This window comes from Poecilia formosa, unplaced genomic scaffold, assembly GCF_000485575.1.
Source record: "Poecilia formosa unplaced genomic scaffold, Poecilia_formosa-5.1.2 Scaffold54, whole genome shotgun sequence".
NCBI lineage: Eukaryota > Metazoa > Chordata > Actinopteri > Cyprinodontiformes > Poeciliidae > Poecilia > Poecilia formosa.
This window is the reverse complement of record NW_006799993.1, coordinates 265,446-289,822: the sequence shown is the minus strand read 5'-3', so window position 1 is coordinate 289,822 and position 24,377 is coordinate 265,446. Positions and strand designations below refer to the sequence as shown.

Here is a 24,377-nt window from a genome sequence, read left to right as displayed (position 1 = left end):
TCCGCCGGTGTACGTCGGCTCACAAAACGAGCGCTCCCTATCAGCCTGCTTATGACCCGCCCCCGCAAACCAGAAACAGCAGAGCAGAGAGTGTGACGGCAAGCGCAGGAGAAAGCCAGGCTGGAGCTGCCCTGGGAAGTCGGGAGTGTGCCAGAGTCAACGCAGAACAACGCCATTTAACCACAGGCAAAGGAAACAGACAACTGAAGCCACAGGTACTCACGACTGCGGTTTCCCTAGATGTTATCGGTAATTTTTGGTGAGAATAACCGCTTGTCCCGGTCAGAGCTGCTCTTTAGCTTCTCACGCAGGCCTGGGAACGGGCCGCAGCGGAAGAGTGAAACAGTGCGCCGGGTCAGAGATTTAAAGAGAGGGAGGCTGGGATAGTACGAGGCCCGTCAGGGAAGAGGTCCACGCCTCCAGAGAGGAATGAGTGTTTCTGAGTGGGAACCAAACTATTCCTCCTACTCACTGTCTTGGTCAGCTCATTTATAGTGACAGATATTTCCGGTGTATTAAACTTGACTGACCGGTTAGCATGAGAGTGGTCAACCGTTAGTTAGCTCTGTTAGCTAGCTCATTCATAGTCCCTCTGAACTTAAAGAAAATTTAGAAAGTGAGGTCATTCATACTGACCACGTCCGGTTCACAGGACAAGCCCTGCCAGGACATTTTAGGGAAGTGAGGTTGTGAGCATTCTTGCTTGCTGCTTCTGATGACTAATTTCATAGCGTGGAAAGTATCACACCAGTAAGATCAGAAACCTTCATAGTTTTTTTTTTCCGTTTTAAGGAGTGTTGCTTCTGAGTTGACGTGGAACCAGCTGCCATCACTCGCCCTGCGGTTAATGTTAAGCATGACCAAGCAAGCTAGCACATTTAGTACTGCACCTGAGAGTGCCGAGGTGGCGTAAAGGATACCACCCTGTGTCAAAGACAAGTTAAGCTACTATGAACTATTTCTGGTATTTACACTGAGTGACATGTGTGCTGCCAAACCCTTCAAAACTGCATGTGTCCTTGTGACATTTAGGCCTCTTTGGTGCTAGGGGGACTTTGGACTCATTGGAAAGTCAACCAGGATCTACTTAGTGACAGTTTAAGAAACTTAAAAAGCACATAAATTGAAATTCTCCTCCATTCTGACTGAAGATATTTGTTTTGTCTTGTTGTTTCCCTTTATCTGATCCCTATCTACCGATAAGTTATTTCTCAAGGCTGCTTTGCCCAGGTAGAGTAGAAAATGAAAGCATGCCTTCTGATTTGTTAATGTTTTTCTCCATAACCAAGCACGTATACCGTGTACTTTGATTCATTCAGTTTATGAACCAGATTATTGATAAGATTGAACATTGTCTATCTATCATCTACCTTGCGTCAGAGCTTTTTCTCTGACTGGAGTTCATCTCTCTGTATGAGTGTATTAAAACTCACTGTCCAGTTTGTACGTAGGCATGGGCTGAGGTTCTTAAGCTATAACTTTGAGTGAAAAACACAATTGTGTAACATAATCTGATTGCTTTTATTTAAAACAAAAATGGACAAAAATGCCATGTTACTATAGTAACAAGTACACATAAATGGCAGTTCAATTTATTTAGTAACTGACCTAATTTCAACTGTAATATGGTGTTGCTTTTGTAGCAATGGTTAGAGAAATCTTAAGTCCTCAAACTCCTGTTTTTTTTTAAAAATAGTTCCTGTGAAAATTCAATTGGTTTAGTTAATTTTCACTCATAGGTCCAGGTTAAGAAAACATTTACTTATTGCTTTAGTTAGTGTTTTTAAGCAGCTTGCTGCCAGTTCAGAAATGTTAACTTTAGAGTGTTGCATGGCCTTGTTTTGGACTTCAGGCTGGATAGTTATCAGGACTTGCCTCTGTGTCCTCGCCTGCCAAATCAGGAGGCCTGGCCAGCCAAGTGGGTAGATTCTGGGGAGCCAACAGCCCGAGAGGGCTTTGTCCTCCAGGCTCATTTTGATGCTGGAACGAGGCTCCAGCTCCATAAGGGAACGCATGAAATCTCCATTCTTAGTCCCAGGAATGGGAGAAAGTGAGAAGTAAACGAAAGGAAACAAGCCTGTGAGTTTTACACCACCTACTCCACCCGTCGTCTCTGTGCCAACATTCAATGTTGCTTCAAGGGTTACTGACAGTTTGAAAGAGTTTACATTACAAGTTAAGTTTCGAAGATGTTTTCTATAGAAGGTCCATACAGTGTGACCAGGGTTTTCCTCTGGGTGTTTTCTTCCTGGTGGGATGTGCCTGAAACGCCTCACCGGAATGACATCTTAGGAGTACCTTAACTGGCTCCTCCACTTTTCTATTCTGCAAAGCAGCCCAATTCTAACTGTAAGAATATGAGAGAGCCATTAAATAAATTACTCACTCCTTAATGAGATCACTGGGTTGATACTGTTTAAAAGGCAAAAGGTTCATATAGGAAGAGTACATAAATGTACCACACAGAGCTACTGACGGACCAGACATCAGAACTGCCCAAGATATTCTTTAATTAGCCGTAATTATCTATTGGCTATTGAGTTTCTGAAAAATCAGATGTTTCTTCTATCTTCATATAAATGCGTCTAAACTCAGCACTCTCATCTATTTTCAGTCTATAAACACACCAAACATTTTGATGTTCTTCTATTTAGGTGAAAAACAATCTAAAAGTAGGGAGCATGTATTTGGATAAATAAATGGAGATAATCTTCTATTTTTGGTTGGGTTCAGACTACTAGAAGGTTAGACCGTAAAGAAAATGGATGTCAGCCAGGAAAAGCCTGATCGGTGCGTCCCCGACTCAGACCAAGGCTGCAGTTAATTAAACCGCTATTGAAATCCAGCATCAGGATGTATCTGATTGAGTTACAAAGCACATTAGATTGCTATATGGGCAATATTTAGGTTTTTCCTTTTATTTCAATGAAAAGTTTGGTTTTACAGCCAAACAAAGCTAAGCTTGCAACATACCTAATTATATGTCTCTTTTTCTGTTGTGAAATGTGATCAGAGGTTTTGGAGGTTTGGAGTGAAACACAATCAGCGCTGCACTGTGAGACTAAGCCTGTCGGTGCTCAGGAAGCCCTGCAGTGGAAAGTTATTCTTAAATCTATTATCATGGGTAATCTTCTTAATCCAAATTACTAAAGGCCTGCTCTACGACACTGACTCCTATGCTGAACGTCGGCCACAGCTCTTGACTGGATTGTGCAGAATTTCAGGTCACTTCTCATCAGACTCTGTACACTGCTGACGACACAACACTTAAACAGACTTTAACTTTCTTTTTCTGTTTCTCTCATGTCTGTAAGATGCTTTATTTATATCATTTTCCTCTATATCAGCTTGTCTAATTCAAAAGAGATTTTTAGCATCGTTTTAACAGGAAAACCTGTAATTTAGCCTGTAATGGTAATTTAATTACCAGAATGAAGTCGTAATATTGGAGAATAAAGTAGTAATTTTGAGAAAAATCAAGAGTCGGATGTGGTATAAAAAAAATGAGTTTTATTTATTTATTTTTTATCTCCTGGCCCTACTGTACACTTTATTCAAAAACAAAAATGGAGCTATTTTTCAACTTTTTATGGTTTTAGATATTTTTGGATAGAATTTTTAAGCCAGAGCTTTTTGTGAATTAATATTTTTTAGGGATAATTAATTCATCACAGACTACACTGTGCTTTTAGGAAATCTCTATTTAGTGTAACTTGCACCATTTATATATAACAAATCTAGTGGTATATATTTTGGCATAGAAATGATTCTGCATGGAAATGGCAAAATTCTCCCTTTACCACATTGCTAATTGTTTAGCCAACTTCTGCATCATGCTTTGATGATTTGCTGAACATGCTGACAAAACCCAAAAAGGAGCTGATGTGGAAAGAAATCTAAAAATTTGAGTCCAAAACATGAATGGGAACTAGGAAGAGCAAAGGCACATTTTTCTGAAGAATGTGTTTTTGTGGATTTTAAATTGATTACATCTGAGGCTATTGCGTCCTCAGAGATATCTAGAATGTAACAGATGAATGTCCTCTCCCCTGCCATAAAGGACTGAAGATCCCGGCTGCAGCTGGAGCGGTGTTCAACCTCTGACACTTTCATGTCGGTATATTTTTGCCCCTTTCAAATCCAATCCAGTGTAAGTTTAGAACAGCAGGGGCTTGTCCTTACAGAGGCCGAACGGCAGGGAAGTGGCTAAATGAGAACGTAGGCTACGAATGTTAGCCTAGTTGCCTTTTGCTTGGTATTGACCTATTTTATTCCTGTTTCAGTCTGCATGAGTGAAGCAGACTTTTTTAATATTTAACATTTTTGGCTCTAACAGAATAGTTTTCAGTTCTCTCGGTTCCCTCTGTGAACTTACAGTATGTAATGAAGACGTTAAGCTGTCTGGCAGGGGCAGCGTGGTCTAATTGGATCATATCGCTAAGATAGGGTAAGGTCAGTTCTCTCTCGCCACCCTCTTAGCATAAACAACGACCCACCACACATGGAGAAATATCACACAGAAGATACCACAGATTTATATGTGGTTAGAAAAAGAGCAAAAATCAAGTCTGTTGGATGGAAATGTGCAACAGACTAAAAGCACGGTTTAAGGTTTCTATGTAGCCTTAATGGACATGTACTTTATAGACTGCAACTAATGATTATTTTAGTGATCGGTTATTCTATTAATTTTTTGTTGATTAATTGGATTTAAAAAATGGCACATTCTACAGATTTTTCATTTAACCTTTTAAGATTTTTTTATGTACAGTATTAGTCATACATTAAAAGATGTAAAAAAAAAACAGATCACTCATTTCCTATTTTAAATAAGAGAGACAATTTTATTTAATAAAATGCAAGTTTTAGGAAATGGGAAATAATTTAGTGAATTTGAACCAGGGAAACAAAATTATATTACTTGAAGAGTTTGAGAATTTGTTTTCTTTTTTAGCAAATGGTTGTTTTTAGAGTTTGTATATCCAAGTTAACGATTAATCGGTTGCTAAATTAGTTGACGATAATTTCAATTGTTGATGTATTAGTCACAATTGTTTCTTCCCACTTCTCTGGATTTCTACAAGTTTGAGGTCATTCTAGAAGCCTTGTCAGTTTTTATGCACTTCCAAATCAGTTTTTGTTTATTTGTAACCCTCATCTTGTTGGAAGCTCGACTGTCGAAGTCTCACCTGTAAAACCCCAACCGTTCTTTTTGTTCCTCTCCTCAGAATGGCGATGGATATCTACGACTCTCAGTACCTTCTCATCCTGGCCCCCACACTGGTCATCGCCCTCATGTTCCTCTTCTTCTGGCTCTTCATGAAGGAAACCTCTTACGATGAGGTGCTGGCTCGGCAGAAGCGAGACCTCAAGCTGCCGCCGACCAAGCCAGACTCTCGTAAGAAGAACGAAAAGAAGAAAAGCAAGAAGAAGGAAACCGCCAGTGGGGGAAGTGCGGGAGGTGGAGGAGAGTCTGAAGAAGACCTGCGGGATTTTGACTTGACTGACGTCATTGGCTCTAACGTGGAGGCAGAGGAGGAACCTGAACCTGTGGTTACCCCGGATCCATCCCCGCCTGCACCTGCTGCCGAAGTTTCGGTCTCTCCAGAGGCTACGTCTGGACTAAGGGAGAGGAAGAAAAAGGAGAAAAAGGCTGCCAAGGCTGCTGCCAAAGCTGCTGCTGCAGCAGCTTCCAACCTAGAGGAGTCGGAAATGAACGACTCAAAGCCAGTCAGCCACAAGACGGAGACGTCTCCAACTTCAGGCAAACGGATGAGCCCACCTCCTCCACAGGTGGAGACGCAGGTTCAGGTCCAAGCTGTTCAGGCTCCTGTTCAAACTCAAACACCTCCCCAAACCTCTGTGAAGAAGAAAGACAAGAAGAAGCAGAAAGTGGAGGCGGGTTAGTAAATAAGTGAAGTTTTTAGCCTGGTTTAGCAAGGGATAGACTTGAGCGTAAATATCAAAATTTCAATGCATCCCAATATCGACACAAAGATTTTAAACCAATATATGTTGCATGATTGACTGTGCTTAATATTTCCATATTAGATGAATCGGTCTGTATCGTAAATGATTGAAAAGTGTATCCCTAAATCTTCTTTCTGTTTCAAGCAGAGGTCCAGCAGCTTGAGGTGAAAGCAGAGCAAGCTCCAGCTCCAAGCAAAAAGGAAGCTCCTTCTGTGGCCGAAACCAAAGTTCTTGACGGTGTCAACCCGACGGCTGTCACTGGCAAAAAGAAAAACTCTGCCAAAAAGCAGAAGACAGAGCATGGTAAAAATGATCAAAACAACCTCACTATCTGAGTCAGATGTCAGTTTCTTTAAGGCTCATAGGTTAAATCTTTTTCTCCCCTAAACAGTAGTAGAGGAAGCCCACATTCTGGGAGATGCATCAGCCTCCAACCACCAGGCAGCTCATAATGACGACGTACCACCTAAAGCATCTGGCAAGAAACAGAAGAATGAGACCGATAAAGGTAAGAAGTAGTTTGGATTTTTTACTAGCTGTGGCTAGTAAAGTTTATTTCATTCATTTAGGTTACAAAAGTAAAACTCCATTTATTTCACACAGAGTGATATAATTCAAGTGTTGACTCCTGTTAATTTTGGCTTATGAAAACGCTGTCTCCCACCATATTCATGGAATGCTGAGTGGAAGGAAAACATTTGGTAAAGGAAGGTGGACAAATCCATTCTTGAGCTTACAGTAGAGTCCCAAAGACTCGACTGTGGCTGGAGTCACCGCACACAGACCTTTCCAGAACAGGAGTTGCAGCTGCTACATTCTTTGTGTTAAGCCACTGCTAAACCAGAGGCATGATGAGTGTTGGCTAAGAGCTGGACTGATGCTCAGTGGTCCAGTCTGATATTCAAACCAAAGGAAAGTTTTGCATTTCATTTAGAACTCCCGGTTAAAAAAAGAAGAGTAGAGAAACTCAGATTTCAAGTAGCATAAGGTTCAGTGTGACGTTTCCAGGTTTGGGGAACCCTGTCATATACTGGTGGTGGAGAAACAGATTTTATTTTTCAGCTGGGGCTAAATTCTGAGGTTATATATGATTGATTTTATTTTTAATAGACTGAAATTTCTCTATTAAAGATATATATTTTTTTTCTCTTCCATCACTTTTTTTTTGCACATTTTTCAACCATATGTTTTCCTTCCACTCAATTTTCCTCAAGCCGAACTGGCTGAGCACTCTGTGATCCGCTAGATTCTGTCAGCTTATTTTCTTTTAGCTTTTCAATATCTGTGTGCTGATTAACTGTCAGATCAGCTCTTTTTCCTATAATAATTTACATCATAACATTTTTGTTTTAATAGTTCTTCTCTGGTCTTGGTCAAAGTTCAATGTGGTGTTTGCAATCTAATATCTTTTGATGTGATTTTGCAGCTCAGTCAAAGAGAGTTTAAAGGTCCATTACCTGTAAAACATTTACAGACTTTTCATTGTATAAATAAACTGCAGCAGCAACCTTTTTGTGACTTAGCAGGGAACACAGAAGTGAAACTGAAGGAGCTGCTTTCTGGTCTGTCCAGCCTGACTTTGTCAGAAGCGGAAGCTACCAATGTGATTGCTCTCCTCCGAGAAAAGAACCCTACTGCCCTAGATGCCTGGCACAAAGTAAGATTACTGGACCACAAACCACACAGCTGTGACAAATGGCATGTCTTAATATTTGTATGCAGCTGAAAAACCTGAAAATCATTACTGAATTTCCCCTGTCTGCTTTTCACTTCTCCTCTATCGCTGTGACCTCAGTCCACAGCGAGGCCCGACCCGGCGGCCCAGGAGAGAGAGAAACTTCTTGTAACTCTGCAGGAGGAATCCTCCATCGCCAAAGACAAAGTGAAGCAGCTCAGTCAGGTCAGAAACGCTCTGACAAATCCTTCACTTATAAGGTATGGATTGTTTTGTTGAGCTTTCCCTTGTGATTTTTTAAAATGCTTTAGGAGCTTCAGCTTGAGAAACAGAAAACTGGCAGAATGGAGACCATGATGAGAGACCAGCGAGTCGCCATGGAGAAAGAGCTGGGCGGCATGCAGGCCAAAGCACAGGGCAGCTACCAGGAGCTACAGAATATGCAAAAATCGGTGAAATCTAACGTTCTCCTCTGTTCAGTAAAATAGCTTTAATTTAGTAACTGATGTGAAATGTAACACGTGTGTGTGTGTGTGTGTGTGTGTGTGTGTAGTTTCAGCAGGTGAGGGAGCAGTTGGAAGCCCAGATCACTCGGCTGCAGCAGGAGAACGGGATCCTGAGGGACGCGGTCAGCTCAGCCACCACTCAGATGGAGAGCAAGTCAGTGCGGCACTTCTGGGTCAAATGTGTCAGACTCTAAATATTTGAATTATTATAGTACACTCTCTTAAAGTGTGTACTGTATTTGTATGCAGTTGAAAAACCTGGAAATTATTACTGAATGATTTCCAAAAAATGATATTTCTGTGACAGTTTTGTAGCATTAAAGGCTTCAGGCCTTCCTGAAGTACTGTACAATTATGACTTAGATCAGTGGTTCTTACACTTCACACATAGGTGTCACTTTGCATTTACCTTTCAAATAATACCAACATTTCTGCAGAGTAGCACTGAAGGTGACTCAACTCCCACCATTGGTTGATCCATGAATCTGTCAATGCTACTGGTGGTACCCGGGTTGCCTTTATTGGGACTCTCAATAAATTTTACTATTGATTATTTTCAAGTTAGATATAAACAAATCAAGTGTGTTTTTTTTTCCCCATTTTGTTTCCTGTTTTTCCTACTGTGCTGCACACCAATTTCCTCTGAGATAATAAAGATGATTGATTGATAATACTTAGTCTATCAAGATTGAACATTTACATTTATTTCCTTCTTTTGGTTTGATTTTTTTTGTACAATAGTTTTTTCAAGTAGCTGTTTTTTTTTTTGTTTTTTGTTTTTTTGGAAATTGGTATTGATCTGCCTTTGCGTATAAAATATCCAATATATCCTACCCCTTTTCACACTGAAATATGCTTTTAGTGGATTTGCTTCTTCGGCAATTTCCCAAAATATTGCCCCATGAGCAATTTTCGCATTACATTCTTGACAGGAATTCTGCAGAGCTGAACAAGCTGCGCTCTGAGTACGCCGGCCTGATGAAAGAACTGGCAGACAACAACAGCAAGTTGCAGCAGGAGGAACACCAGAGGAAGTCACTGGAGGTCAGCTACAAGCAGAACGTGTCCCAGCTGGAGGTACGCTAAGCCAGATGTGTGTGTTTACCTTCTGCTTCAGGGTCCCTCGGCACAGAAGAGTGCAGCTTAGCTTCAGATCTGGTCAGTGGGTGTGGCGGCATTAGTGGGGAAGCGGCAAGGGAAGCAGTAGTAAAAGTCCAAGGGTGGATTGTGGGAAACAAAACCTGAGATGGGTGGGTTTGCTTGCTTAGGAAGCTGGAATGTTTGAAGCTTTGTATAAACATGACTTTTTCCTGTAAAATACTTTCATCAACCCTTCCTGTTGGCTTGATGCAGACCAGTCTTTGGCAGTGAACTCCAAAGGTATACCAAGCTTTGGGTTTCACGGATTTCAACCTCAATGAGGCAATTTAAAGGGGTCTACATACATCCCCACTCAGATGTTTACATACACTTATCGTTAGGAGTGAGAAATATGAATTAAAAGTTTGTCTCGATATTTTGTGTTAGCATTGCGATAACAATAAAAGTAAAACTATTTATTACTTTTTTAGATAACTGTATAATTATGCCTGTGACACATCAATCAGAGCCGCACAAACACAAATACTGACCTTTAAAACAGTTCCCATTTCTAATACGCTTTTATAACAATAAATTATTATGATAAATACAATATGATAAATCCCCAGTCCTACTTATCATTAGGTATTACACTTTTACTCTTGAACATTTAGAGATGAGTTTGAGCCATTCTTTTTCCAAAGTGTAAAGATTATACAACAACTTTCCTGAATTAAAAAGAACTGGGTGTCCACTTTGACTATATAGCAGAATTTTTGTATTTGGTTTAATGGCATTAAAAGTAGTAGGTCAGTACACCTTATATTCTGATAAATATCTTTTTAGCATGTTGCATTTCAACCACACACTTTTTGTTGCCATGAGCATAATTTCATTTTCTTATTTGACCAGTCATCTAAATGTTTTCCTGGAACAGGTCTGGCTTTTAGACATGGTGGATACATTTTGAGTTGGATTGAGGGCAGAGCCGTTTCAGAAGCCTATTGTGGGCTTATTTGAAAGCCTGACTGTGTCTGTTTGACTCATCTGACCCAGACTGTCACCTCGAATGAAGAGAAATGGGTCGAAATATTTATGAACTCTGAAGCTACCAACACACGAGGCAATCTTTAGCATTGAGATCTTGGAAATCTTAATATTTATAAAGATATAGATGCTGAGATATGCTGTATGTAAGAAAACAAGCATTCTTCTACTGTGCCTTTTGTTATAAAGTTGCTTGATTCCTCGTTATCCACAGGCACAGTTACAGGATGCCAAGCGAAGCTGGGAAGAGTTGCAGAACTTCCTCCACAATGTCAACGCTGAACGAGAGAAACTTCAGGCCTCTAAGCAAGGTCACTAAACATCCTGTCACACAGAAAACATTTATATATTCTCAGCCCTGTTCAAGTGAAGTAACTTGATGTCTTTTTTTCTTTTAAAAGAGCTTCACAGCCAACTTCTGGCAGCCGAGACGGAGATGAACAACAAAAACAAGGAACTCCAGACTCTACACAGCAACCTGAATGAGGCCGTGCTCTCCAAAGAGCAGCTGGAGCGGAGGGTGTTGGAGCTGATGGAGATGTCCCAGCGCAGCGTTCCGGATGAAACTGTGCAGGCCCAGGTTCAGGTAAGCTGCTATGACCAATTCAGAATATGACTGAAAATAAATCACGCACTCCAGCTGGAAATAACTCTTCCAATTTGTTTTATTAGCAACTTAAGAATGAGAACAAAGCTCTTCAGGCTCAGAACGAAGCACAAAAATCCCAGAATGAGAACCTGCAGGCTCAGATCTCCTCACAGGTGTGGGCCGGCTTTTTACCTGTCTTACTTCACTTTTGAAAGCAATAAGATTAAAACCTACATATCTGAGCGCAAGTAGGCTAATGAGATTTCTCTGTTCAACATTTAGGCCAACCATGTGTCCCACATTGAGGAGCTAGAGAAGCTGTAAGCAAGTCTTTTACCCTCGGATTGCACCAAATGTGTTGGGATCGGAGATCATTACAGTGATGTTTTGTATTTGAATATTTTTACCTCTACCTAGGCTGTCTGAAAAGGAGCTGCAGCGAAAGAGTCTTCAGGATTCTCTGAGTGCTGAGAGGAGCAGTGGAGCGAGCAGAGAAACTAACATGCAGGTATGTCTTAAAGCTTCAGGTTCCTGTGCTAACATGTCACTGGTTAATCTGTAGGCAGTTTATCACAATGTTCTCTACCATGCTAGGAAGACATTTTGTTGACGTTCACCTTGCAAGATTATTCACATTTCTAGTTTTTTTTTCCCGCTTTGCTTCATCTTGCAACCATGAATTTCTCTGTAGGTTGTTGGAATATTATGAGATGCACTGAGAATAACTGAGAACCGGAAGGAAAAGGATTCATGGATATCGACATTCTTTATAACAAAATAAAAAAATTGAAAAGCGTGCCAAGAATTTATAATCAGACCTCTGTAATGTGTTACATCTGTTCAACCAGTTGCCTTCAGAAACCAACTTATTGGTAAATGGAGTAAACCTGCCTCATCTGTACTTTCTATAAATACAGCTGTTCTATTGAGGCCTTAAATGTTTTTTTTTTTTTTTTTAAGAGAATATAGCTTAAGGAACCATTGTAGAGAAGTCTAAAGATGGGTTGGGTTTTAAAAGGTTATCCCAACTAGGCCTGTCACAAGAACAGGTTTTGCTGGAAGATAAATTGATAAATTATTCTTGAAGTTATTGCTGTAGACACTATTGTTGTTGGAGACCATTTTCAAGTAACATACTTGTAAAGGCATAGTAATGAAAGCACAGCCTCTCAAAGATCAATAAATTTTAATTCCTAAAGAACATTTAACACCATGCAAAACAACCAAAAAGACAAATAAAATTTAATCTGAAGTCTCTGTGAAGAAAATTTATCTTAAAAAAAAAAGGGCTGGTTGAGACCAGTGCACTAGACTGAAACGACTTTTCAGACAGAGAAAAGCAGTCATGCAAATGGAAATGATCAAACTTGTCTTAATTCATCATACTATTAATTGATTTATTGCTTATTGTGACAAGCTCATTGTGTTCTTATCTCCATTGGCTTTGCATGTCTAGAAACTGTCAAAAAACTTGCAGCTGTAATTTGAGTTAAATGTAATTATTGAATGCATTGATTCAGTGGGACTGAACGCAAATGCATGCCACACTTTTCAGATTTCTTTTCATAAAGCTTGTTAAAATCGTTCCTTCCACTTCTCAACGATGCATCACTTTGTGTTGATCTAAAATCCCAATAGAAACACAAATTTATGGTTCAACGTGACAAATTTGACAAAGTTCATGGATTGAGCATTTCAGAAATCCACGGAGCTGTTTTGTCTTTTAGACTTTGCACAATGAGAACGTGTTGCTGAAGGAGGAGATTCAGAATCTGCAGGCACAGATTACTGAACAGGTTAGCTGCTGCTTTGTTTTTTCGTTCAACACATTTAAAGGGCCCTTACATTATTCTTCTTTATTACACACCTAAGCATATTGGCTTTGATCCTTTTCCTTTCAGAAAGCTTCCCAGCTGGCCTTGGACCAGATCCAGAAGAGGTGGGTGTGGAAAAAAAACATATTTTTATTGCCGGTGACTTTTGTTTATGAAACAAAAGATCTGTAGTGAAAACCTGCTTCCTCCGCAGTGTCCAAGAGAAAGAGGAGAACATGAAAATGGTTGAGGGACTGTTGGAGAAGGGGCTGATTGAAGTGGCCAACAAAGAGGCGGAGCTGAAGGTAATGCCAGTTTTTAGAAAAGAACAGGCATGTTTTTAATTTATGAACATTTTGATCTCTTTCCCTGTTTTTTTGAGGGGGAAAAAACCCCCAACAAAAAATCAGAACGTTAACTTTCTTCCCCCAAAACTGCAGATCATGAAGGAAGAGAATGAGGCGCTAAGATGTGAAATAGATGACCTTAATAAAAAGAAGGAGGAACAGGTGAGATCTGGTTTATTTATTTTTTAATGATTAACAGATTTTTTTTTTTGTCCTTTCACATGTTTATTGTATTGTTTTCTAACCACAGGCCACATCAGAGTTGAAAGTGGAAGAACTCCAAAAACAGTAAGATCAATCAAGCTAATTCTAACATTTCCTGGTTTGTAACAACAAATTGTTTTCTCCTGACCTGTAAAAGCACAATTAAGCCACACATTCCTTTCTGATAATCTCAGGAGAGCTGAATGTGTTGTCTATGTAGCTAAACCTTTTTAATATTTGCATAAAAGTTGCAATAGCAATCCTATTAACATCTGGCCAAGTGACATTTCTGTCATTATCAGAAAGTCCAAAGTATCAAGTGTAGGCATAAACCAGAGATCTAGGCTTAGTGCTGCTTTCTCTTGTCCAGCAAACACACGCAACCACTTGCTATAGTCATTATATATGATATGTTTAAAGATATAATGACATGTTGACCTCAGCCAGTGATCTATCGCAATCAGCTTTCTTGGCCAAGTTTGTGCAAACAAACAAGAATTTAACTTCGGTTCCACTATGCTCTCAATATACAGACTTAAAAAGTCCTATGCTGTATTTACTTGTATCTGTACTATACAAATTATTAGAAGAAGGTTTTTACTACAGCATGTGGGTTGGCTCTTTTTTAAGGCCTAATCAACAGATTACTCTTTTTGTTTTAAATCTTAAGGTTGAAAAAAGTGTATTTGATAATGCTGGGAGACTCTGTAAGGCTTGTAAAAGTTTTTTTTTTTTTGTCCTTGTCACTGATGTTTAGGATCCAACAGAAAGATTTGAAGCTGAAATCGGTGGAGGAGAGTCTACAAGCAGCACAAGCCAGCAGCTCCACCATGGAAAAGACGGTTGAGGTTTGGGCCTTTCCAGAACAACAATTTGAGCATTTTTCACAGATGACCGTCGTTGGTGTAGTTTTGTTCCCGTTTTGAGCTCGTTTTATCCTCTTGTATCTTATAGACTCTTCAGCAGCAGTCGTCTGCTCTTCAGCAGGAGTTGGAAAAGCAAAGACAGGAGCAGCAAGAGACCGCCAGTAATGTTACCAAGATTCAGGAACTCCAGTCTCAGTGAGCTGACCTCGTTCTTTACATTGAATTCCATTTTTCAAAAGTTTTCTCCCCAAATCTGACCATAATGGAGAAACTCTAAACTTCAGGTTAGCAGCAAAGGACCAGGAAATTCAGAGGCTTCAGACTGAGCTGGAGGAAAAGGCAAAGGATCTGGGTGAAAAAGTTGAGCAGATGCAACAGCAGGTGAGGAAGGTTTTTATAAACCACATGACTGCTATCAGAAGATATTTTGTTTTCATTTCTGTCTTGTTCACACAGCAATCCATCTCTGCAACACCAAGCCCTGAATTCCTCACAGCGTAAGTGAAGCGATGCCACTCTCTCACGTTTAAGAAGTTTATACTGAGAATAGTGAATAGCTTTAAAAACCAGAGGCTGTTCTGTTTGGCAGGATGTCTGAGAAGGAGAGTCAGGTGGGCAGTCTGCAGGTGGAGCTGGCTAAGCTGAAGGACGCCTTGGAGCTTCAGAGGAAAAAGAATAACGTAGGTTTCCTGCAGCATTGACCTGTAATACATTAACACAAAACTTTTTCCCCCCTGTCCTCTGAATGTTCCCACCAACCGTTCCCCCTCCTCAGGTCCGAACACTGCATATTTCCATAGTTCCTGTTCTCCACTGCCACTTATTCTCAACTGGTTTGTTTTTTTTGTTCTGTTCAGCTAGAATCTCTTAGCTGGAATGTGCTCTGTAGGAAAACTAGGGAGTCCAGCATAATTGGACTCATCAGTATCTTTTCTGCCTTGATTTGGATTTGATAAGCTGAGCATTGCAAAAGAGAGCTTCCAGTTTCCTCTTGTCGTTCTCAATGTTGGATCCAGTTTCAGCAGGCTTGGTTGTTGATGTGAATGACTCAGAATTTTAGAAACTCTGTTAATAAAGCATCAGTGATAAATTATTTTCACATTAAGAACTCTGTAAATGCAGTTTTTATACGTCATGAAGCTCCCCACATTTTATCACATTGCAATTGCAAAACTTTGATATTCTTTATTGGAAATTGGGATAAATACATTAGGAAGATTGGAATTTCTTCTCCTCTTGTACCTTTAGCAGTTGGAGTTTGTTTTTTTTTCCCTCTAATGTAAGAAATCATTCTGGATCAGGCTTTGTTTAGGGGTCAGTAACTGCTTTTTCCCTGAGGCTAAACTGAAAGTAGTATCTTTCTGGAACTGACTTTGTAAAACAGGAGCTTCGGGAGAAAAACTGGAGTGCAATGGAGGCTCTGTCAGCCACCGAGTCCATGCTTCAAGGAAAACTCAGCAAAGCTGTCAAGGTTCGACACGTCATCTCAGTCCTGCTTCACTCTAGATCCAATCTGATGCATTCCCCCTCCAAAATGTCTGTGTTTTGCCATAATTGACCCTGAATATTTTCTTTTTGCATCATCACCATCCATGATAACACTGCATACTCGTTTACCTTACTTTTGCTCTCTCTCCTCTTTTCATGGCCCAATTTTTAATTGGCTTTAATTCCAGCTGCCGAATCTGATCGATCCTTTTGTTGCATGCCAGATTTTTCCAGTATTTTTCTGATGCTTTGCTAAACCAAAAGACAGGCAATGAGTGTGCAGTTACTTAGTCATTCACTAGATGTCATTAGCTCAAGATTCATGTTTTTATTTGTCTTCTTGTCATTAAGCATGGCATGTTTTCTCCAATATTGCCAACTAATCAAAAACGACTCCTTACAATGCAGTTTCTTTTCTGTTTTAATTCTGTTTAATCTTTCAAAAAGTTTAATCCATCTGCAGCAGCCCTGTACTCACAAAGAAATCCTGACCCATCATCATCAAGACAAACTGGTGCAACTGGATGTTTTAGCTAAGTTTAACGGTAACACTTTATTTGACGGGGTGTGAATAAGACTGACATGACACTGTCATAAACAGGAACTAGTCTTTATGAATGTCTGACTGTTGTCATGAAGTGTCATTCGGTAAATAATGACACTTTTAATGCAAAGTTTCTCTGAAAGTTGCATTGAAATGCCATTAAAAATGCCAACGTTGCATTAAATTGTCATTATTTACAAAATCATGCAAAGTTGGGACTTTTAAAGCAACTTTGCATTAAAAGTGTCATTATTTACCGAATGAGACTTCATGACAACAGTCACAGACATTCATAAAGACTCGTTCTTGACAGGTGTTATGTCATGTTTATGACAGTGTCATGTCAGTCGTATGCACACCCCTTCAAATAAAGCGTTACCAGTTTACCTTACATTTTGCGTAGTCTCAGGTCAGTTTGCAGTTGGATAGCTGTTTCTATTTTCAGTTGCAGTGATGTGTGTATATTTTTGCCATCCTCCTACAGCAGTAGGTTAGCGCACTCGCCCAAACATCACAATGTAGCTGTGATACAGTAGAAAGCTCGTTTTCTGGTCTGAGCCTGGTGCTTTCTGGGTTGCTGTTGTGTATTTTCAGACAGTTCAAGTTCTGCTCAGCTTTGCTAAGTGTTACTGCTGAGAGTGAAAATGAGTGACATCAGCTTAATGCCAGGAGCCCAGTCGTGTGACAGCTCCTTTTGCATTTATCGAAAAGCTTTGAGTTAATTTGGTCATTTTTAAGGAGGCACAGTCATTTATTTACTTGTTTTGGAAAATGAAAGATAATGAGAGGCTCAAAATCTGAAGTTTTGTGTTTAGTTATGGCCACAAAATCTTCGAAAAAATAACAGAAATTTACCTCTTTTACAAATGTTTCAGCATTCATTATTTTTCTGTTTCTATTTTTTTTACTATACGCATTTGATATGTTGGATTATATATATATATCATGTTAATCAAAACTGTAATTCAGACATTGAAGGGACTGCAATTTGGGAAGTTTCCTCCATATATAGATCCTAAAAAATGCAAATGTTTTGATCCCCAAGTCACTTTTACCTTGTGACATTCTGTTCCATGGTACTGGAAAAAAAAAAGTTCTAAGAAAATACTCCTGCTTCATAAAGAAAATGTTCAGTACTATTCTTTATTCACTGCTAGAGTTTTGAAGTAAGATTTTAAACAAATCTATTCCCTTTGATGATGGCTAACCTGTCACATGACATCACACTATTGCCGTGACACAGTAGCATTTATCTTTTCTTCGCTGGACATATGGTTGTTCTGCTGCCTGATTATGGTTTTCATAAAAAGTGTCCGTTTTGTTCTCATACCTTCCCGCGACCATGTCTAAGTAAGCTCTGCACTGGTCACAGCTCTTATCTCGTGTGCAAATGAGATTTTAGATTAGACTTTCTTGCACCTCCTGAAACTTTTTGAACAACAACTAAACTTGATGGTTTTGGTTATGTGATAAAATGGCTGTTTTTTTTGTTTGTTTTTTTTGTTTGTTTTCTTGTTTTTTTCTGGTTGACTCAGCGAGTCAGAATGACGGTGATATCGGCTGCTCTGCCACAAAATGCTTCCTGCTCAATTTGTGGCAGGGCTGAAATGCAGCTGTTTTAATATCAGTTAATCAGTTAAGTTTGCAATTAATTGCATTTCCTTTGATCACTTTTCTTAGCAACTCAATGCAAATTGCCTCCATAAAAGATTTCTCCTGGTCTCTAAGCATGCTGAAGGGTGCAAATGGGATGGCATAAGCTTAATTTATCCAATAAAAACAAGTTGATTCTAGTTAAAACACTGATGAAATTAATTTAGAAAATGAAGAAGAAATGATTGGTTTACATCAGGATAAGCGCAGAGGGCCCTGTTGCCGCATCGCCTGAATCAAATTATCACAGTTCTCAACGCACTTTCTCTCTGTATTTTTGTTTCTGTACTTTCTGCTTTCTAGGAAAGCCAAGCAGCGCTGGCTCAGACCCAAGCCGAGTGTCGAGATGTTCTGCACAGACTTCTGCCCCACGTGCCTCTGCCCTCTGAACAGGTATCAACAACGCTGCATTTTTGCCTTCAGATTTATTTTGTTTCATATCTCCTTGTTCTACTGCCATGTTTGACTTGAATTTTTTCCACAAATTGTTCCTCAGAGCCATCAGGAGTGGTTACAGAGGTTCGAGACTGCAGTGGCTGAAAGCTTGGTCCCACCGTCTAGACAACCATCACAGGAGTCAGAGGTAAGTTAAAAGTAGGAAGCCTAGGTTTGCCAGCAGTCCTCTTATATTCTGAATGAGTAAATAAATATTGTCCTTCCTGCAGGAATTAGCTGAGAAACTGAAAGAAGCAGAGGAAACCCAAAGGATTTTACAGAAGGACTGTGAGACGTACAAGAAGGTTTTGGCAGAGACGGTAAGATGTTTCTTTGAGTCTTGAAGTCATGGGGAGAGCTTCCTCCAACTGAGGTCTTATTCCTGCTGTGTCCACAGGAGGGCATCCTGCAGCGCCTGCAAAGCAGCGTCGAGGAGGAAGAGTCTCGCTGGAAAGTTAAGCTGGAACAATCGCAGGAAGATGTCAGAGAGGTGTGTGTTCAGGCTTAGAAAGGAACAACTCTGCTGATTACAGATTATAACACAAATGTGTTTGTTCCTTTTTATTCCAGTTTGTTTCTTTGTAGTCGAAAAGTTGACAAAAGTGTCTAACAAAAGTTTGAAAATCTAAAGCTTCCTTCACTGTTGCTGTTCTTGTTGCATCCAAAAGATGTGGAAAAAATGAAAGTAGAAACAAACATTGAAATGTTCTTGGACCACTTCCATCGTGCAGAACCTAGATATACAGGCTCTTTCTCTTTAAATACATCTGTGAAAGAATGCGTTAGTCTTAGGCATACAGTAAATTCCAGTGTTGGGATCAGATTCCCACTGTGGAATAAGGGGGAATCCACTTGGAGTTGTTAAATGTTGTCACTTCTGAATATTCCACATTGAATGGTTTGTGGGGTTGCAACAAAATGGAAATGACCTGGGAATGACATCAGGTCAGTCATAAAGCGGTAGGCCTGTTGAAATCACAACAGGGTCAGTGAATGCCAAGGTGCATTGTGAGTGGAGATCCCATTTTTCTGCACCTCTGGATCTCCAGACTTCATTCAACCCTCAGATTAGCTGAATAGCAACGTGTAAAGAGCTACAAAGGATGGGTTTCCATGGCGAGTAGTTGCATTTCAGCCTTTTATCTCCAAGTACAACACTTGAGTCTCAGATGTGTGGTGCATGTCATCTGGACTCTAAACCAGAGTAGTTCTGTTCTCCAGAATGATAAAAAAATAAATAAAAATCAAACGAGTCCAGAGCAAAAACATCTTGTCCAGCATCAGTGTCTGACCTCACAAATGATCTCCTGGAAAATGATCCAAAATGTCCATAAAAAATCTTTTTGAAAAGCCTTTGAAGAAGAACAACATGCAACATTAAACCCTGTGGATTAAGAATAGGATCTCACTCAAGCTATGTTGTGTGCGAATGGATGAACTGATGTATTGTGGCTATACATATCTTGACGATCCACTTGTGTTTTGACCTTCCTGGTGACATAATGTGGCAGCAATTTACTGAACAGAGTTGGATAATCCACTTCAGTCCACTTCTGTTGACTAAACGTTTACCATTCCTGTGCACTTTCCCATTTAATTGTTCTGTAATTCTGTTTGCGGTGCAGCTGAGAAGAGAGAAGCAGCACTTGGAGTCCGAGTTGGAGAGGGCAGAGAATGAGAGCGCTACGTATGTGACAGAAGTGAGAGAGGTGAGCAGAACCTGAACTGAACGTTCCTCCTGTTCCTCTCTGATCATTCGAAGGGTTTTGCAGCTACAAGATTATTCCTCAATCATCCAGTTTGACTGTTTAGACTTTGGATCGTTTCCCACAGGCTTCCATTAAACAACAACATGTCAAACTTAATTTCAGCTCAAAGATCTGTTGACTGAATTGCGGACCAGACTTGATGGCTCATATACAGAGGCTTTCAGACAGAATGAGGAGCTGGCTGTGGTAAGCATGGATGATCCTCTAGCTGGAGCTTCTTTAGCGCCTCTCTGGGTTTCACTGGCTGCTGCCTAACTTTGGGCCAACATGCAGTGCTTTGCAGAAGTATGTTTACTGTTTTTTTTTTTTTTTTACTTTTAACTTTGTTGGAATTTTATATGCTAAACCAGCAAAATCATGCAAATTTATTTCAGTAGAAGGAAAATTTTGACATGGTTTTCAACATGCATTTGTATCAACTGTCTTTTACTTTAAACACCTTTAAATATAATCCACTTGAACAAGTTGAGTTAAAAAAAATCATCTCCCATAACTTTGTATAAACTTTATTCTCCATATTACAATTGTGCATTTTGTTCTGGAATGTTGGTGAACAAAAAAGCATCAGAAAAATTTTAGACTGCAGCAAAGTTGATGTTTGACCTGGACAAAAACCCTAAACGTACAGTCAGAGCGACAATAGATTGTTTAAAGCAAAGCATGTTCATCGTAGAGTGGCCTAGTCAAAGCCCAAACCTTAAAATGATATATGTAGAAACGTAAAAATTGATGTTCAGCACATTCCACCCAATCTGATTGAGTTTGAGGAGTTGTGTAAGAAAGAATAAATACACAAATATTTCTGCCGATGGGAGCATACAGCAAATTAAGATTGCAGCTGTTATTACAGAGAAAATGATTTCTACAAAAGTATTGACTGAATACATGCATACTACAACACCTCAGATCCAAGTAAAATACATTAGTTTGTGGCTGTTGCATGAGAAAATATGGCAAAGTTTAAGACGCATGAGTACTTCTGCAAGGCACCATAACATCCCGAACAACAAAAACTAAAGAAATAAGATCCTGAATGAAGATCCTCCTTCTACTTGCTGTGATACTAACCTTTCCTTTTCCACATCTGTATTCTACTTGTCTTTCTCACACCACTAAACATTTTCTCTCTAGATGCCAGAAATGGGTCACCGCAGTAATTAACTAACGCCTCAATCTTCAAACTATTCTTGTCTGTTTTGTCTGTTGCTCAACTGGTGCTGAAGATTTTTTTTTCACTATTATGTGTTAAATCCACCCCCTGTTTTGAACTGTAATGGCTGTGTTCAGACTAATAGCAGTACTACTGGATGTGACCTTCTTCCTGACAACTGTTGGAATTTCACAAACGTCAGATGAGCCGTTCACATGGCAACATTTTTGCAGCCAAAGAATGAAGAAATTAACGTGACATCTGAACATCAAACTGCACAACAATCATTAAGTTTTAGCTTTGAAGATCATGGAATGACTGACTTCAGCAGAGACCTTCCTGACCTTCAGGAACATGTTTTGCTGTCGGTCGGTGTGTAATGTTAAAATGTCTGAAGCGTCCTGTCAGTGTGTGAATTACTCAAACTGGACTTTTCGGATTGTGACATCATTCCTCCGTTGCAGCACAGTCATACTGACACAGTGCTGTTCTGTGTTTGAACACACTCATTAAAAGACTACCATGTCATGGGCATTTTAACATATCCATGACATTTTTGCAAACACATGGGTTTTAATAAATTAGAATATCAACTCAAGTAAAAGTGTTTCTGACTCAGGAATGACTTCAAACCAGGAATTTAACCGTTGTAGTCCATATCCTGAATATGTCCCCATCTGCAGTCCAGAATCACTTACAAATTCTTCAATTAACATTTTCTTCTACTACGCTTTTTTCAGTTTCTCCTTCCACCTAACTTTCCATTAATATTCTTTGACACAGCACTGTGTTCAGCTAGCATTTCTAGTGACGACCTTTTGTGGCGTCCTCTGATCCAGTGTGTTGATGACCGTCTGCTGGACAACTGGTATCTTTCTCAGAATTTGAGATTTCCATCTGCTGTAAGCTAAAATCATCAAAGTCCATAGAAATTATGTATTGACATGTATCACTCTGTGTGTGATTAATCCTTTTTCTATCAAATCATTTGAGTAATCTTGAGATGCACCTGTGGGTCTCCACTGTTTTGATTCTTCTTGTATAATCTGAGGAACAAGCTTAATCTCTGTCTTCAGTTGAAAAACCAGCTGACTGACACGCTGTCCAGGTTGGAGAAGGAGGAAAACCAGAGGCAACGAGTAGCTGGAGACCTGTACAAGGTAATGGTGCTAATTTCTTTCGTGCGTCTGCTCACACAGGTTAAACCACAGCTCATAATGCTAATAATCATTGTTTATTGTTCACTCAGGCCCAGCAGTCTCTTGAACAGATTCAGAGTGAACTCACAAAACTAATAGAAAACACTGCCCTGATAGAGAACAGCAACCTGTCATCACAACATGTAAGTGTTTTCTAAGAGTAGTAGTAGTGGTAACAATTAGTGGTTCAGCATCTGCTTTAAACCAGCTGATGTTTGTCCGACAGGAGGAGATTGACAAGAAGGAGAGAATAACTGCAGGACTGAATCAGACAGTGAGAGAAATGCAGCAGCTGCTCAATGCGATCAGCCAACAACTGGCTAAGAGACAACAGGGGGTGAGTTGCCTTCCTGACAAAATGTTGCACTGCATCTGCAGCTTTAATAAGATCTGCTAAAACACACTGACCTTATTTAAAAAAAATCAGATTCTTTACCTTTCCACTGATTTATCAGCTGCACTAAAAAGACAAGCAGGTTTCTGCTGTCTTAGAAAAACCACAAGCCATTTCTCCTGCTAACGTTAGACACAAGCGTTTGTTTTGGTTGTACTTACCCAGAATGCCCTGTGCTATGGTCTGCTTCCTGCTTTTGGAGCAGTCTCTGGTCTACTTGCATTCACTTATGCATTCGAACCGCATTAGAGTTCACATCAACCAAACCGAGACCGAGGTTTTGATGTTTTTTTTTTTCCCTCCCCATTAAATCAGACTTTCCAGACACATTGACTAGAGTTGCATTAAACTAAACAGGGCATGTGTAAATGCACCCTGACTAACGAGGAGCTTGTGCATCGTCAAAGTATTACCAGTAGCTTTACTCACAATTATGTTTTTCTGCAAACAATACAAAGGTAGTCTTGAGATTGAAAAATCAGATTAATAAGCAACTTATCCTTAAGAGCTGCACTTATAGCTAAATTATGAGTTTGTCTGAATATAAAATCCAGCTGAAACGGGCCGAACCTAAGGCTCCTTCTGTAAATGAAAAGTCAGAATTAAGACGTGTTGCTTGCTACACATCCTCCTGTTTTATCAGCTTTTAACAGCATAGTTGAATGCACAGCCTGAATCGGTTTATTTTCTTCCAGGAGCTTGAGAAAGATCAACAGAAAGTATAACGAGGATGCCGCCATGCAGGCACACTGACTGCAATACAGAGACGGCCTGCAAACTTCAGCTTCCTCACAACCGCATCACACAGTCACTCCTGCTTACTTCCTCCCAAACCCTGTCCTCTTCACCTGAACTGTAGATGGCCTCTTGTCTGATGGCCTACCCAGGAGCAGGCAGAGGTTCTGTTTTATTCTTAACACTCCAAGCACGGTACCAAAACTCCAATTCTCCACTCCAGCCACATTCCTCCTCTTCTGCAGCTTCATCAATTGATTTATTGTTATTTTCTTTTTTTACTTCAAACTTTAAAAATGACCCTTGGCATTATTTAAACTGTGTGGCAACCATTCCTCTGTTATAAATCCACCTGTGTAATTTCCAGTGATATACTTTTGAAAACTACGGTAGATTTTTGTTTTGTCTGGAGAGGTCAGAGATGAAAGGTCCCAGCTTAACGAAACAAACTTTGGGGTTTTCTGTATCTTTTCCTTTTAACTTAAAGATATGTATTGTTTAAATGTACCACTTAGGACCTGCTGAAATACACTGTTCTGTTGATTTGCTCACCGACAAGAGAAACCACCACGATTGCTCCATGCGTACCTTGGCTCAATACTTCCTGGGGAAAGAAGGGAGTCAGTAGAGCTCTTTGCATGCGAGATGGGTCACTACGTGACTGTATCCATGGTGACATATTTTTCTCCCGCCTTTACTGCAGCTCCACAGAGAAGAGTTTGGAGTACAAGACCAGGCACATTTAAGAGGTTTTTAATCCAACTGCAACCACTTTAGAAATGAGCGTCCCATATCGTGTGTAATCAACACTTACTTTATTGTTGGCCGAGTCCATTAACAATGAAGATTTTGTTCTTTTTGTAATGGGTGATGTTAATAAAAGGGATGCTTAATAAAGCTTGTCTTTTCTTC

General features: G+C 39.8%; 1 protein-coding gene across 11 annotated transcripts; it reads left to right on the top strand.

The window, feature by feature from the left end:
* Positions 1-67: 67 nt before the first annotated feature.
* ktn1 (kinectin 1) lies at positions 68-24,377 on the top strand. 11 transcript variants are annotated; one of them, XM_016672014.1, is made up of 35 exons: positions 68-215; positions 5,229-5,902; positions 6,118-6,273; positions 6,365-6,478; positions 7,497-7,627; positions 7,766-7,870; positions 7,957-8,097; positions 8,199-8,305; positions 9,084-9,228; positions 10,493-10,589; positions 10,680-10,864; positions 10,951-11,040; positions 11,150-11,187; positions 11,285-11,375; positions 12,595-12,663; positions 12,769-12,806; positions 12,896-12,986; positions 13,122-13,190; positions 13,279-13,316; positions 13,990-14,080; positions 14,187-14,293; positions 14,383-14,479; positions 14,555-14,595; positions 14,688-14,778; positions 15,483-15,569; positions 18,087-18,176; positions 18,280-18,366; positions 18,449-18,538; positions 18,616-18,708; positions 19,844-19,927; positions 20,090-20,173; positions 22,214-22,297; positions 22,387-22,479; positions 22,563-22,673; positions 23,426-24,377. In XM_016672014.1, exons 2-35 carry the CDS (start codon positions 5,230-5,232, stop codon positions 23,453-23,455), a joined length of 3,738 nt encoding a protein of 1,245 aa, XP_016527500.1. In that variant the 5' UTR covers positions 68-215; position 5,229; the 3' UTR covers positions 23,456-24,377. The 11 variants fall into 11 exon arrangements, with proteins under 11 accessions (XP_016527500.1, XP_007553083.1, XP_007553085.1 ...); XM_007553021.2 differs by having other exon boundaries at positions 6,362-6,478; positions 7,494-7,627; XM_007553023.2 differs by having other exon boundaries at positions 6,115-6,273; positions 7,494-7,627.

Bases quoted from the DNA above. Each gene is read 5' to 3' on its own strand.
- ktn1 (XM_016672013.1), top strand. From the start codon at position 5,230: ATGGCGATGGATATCTACGACTCTCAGTACCTTCTCATCCTGGCCCCC. The intron at 11,376-12,594 runs GTATGTCTTAAA...TTTGTCTTTTAG, and splicing joins GCAGAGAAACTAACATGCAG to ACTTTGCACAATGAGAACGT. The intron at 14,294-14,382 runs GTGAGCTGACCT...TCTAAACTTCAG, and splicing joins ATTCAGGAACTCCAGTCTCA to GTTAGCAGCAAAGGACCAGG.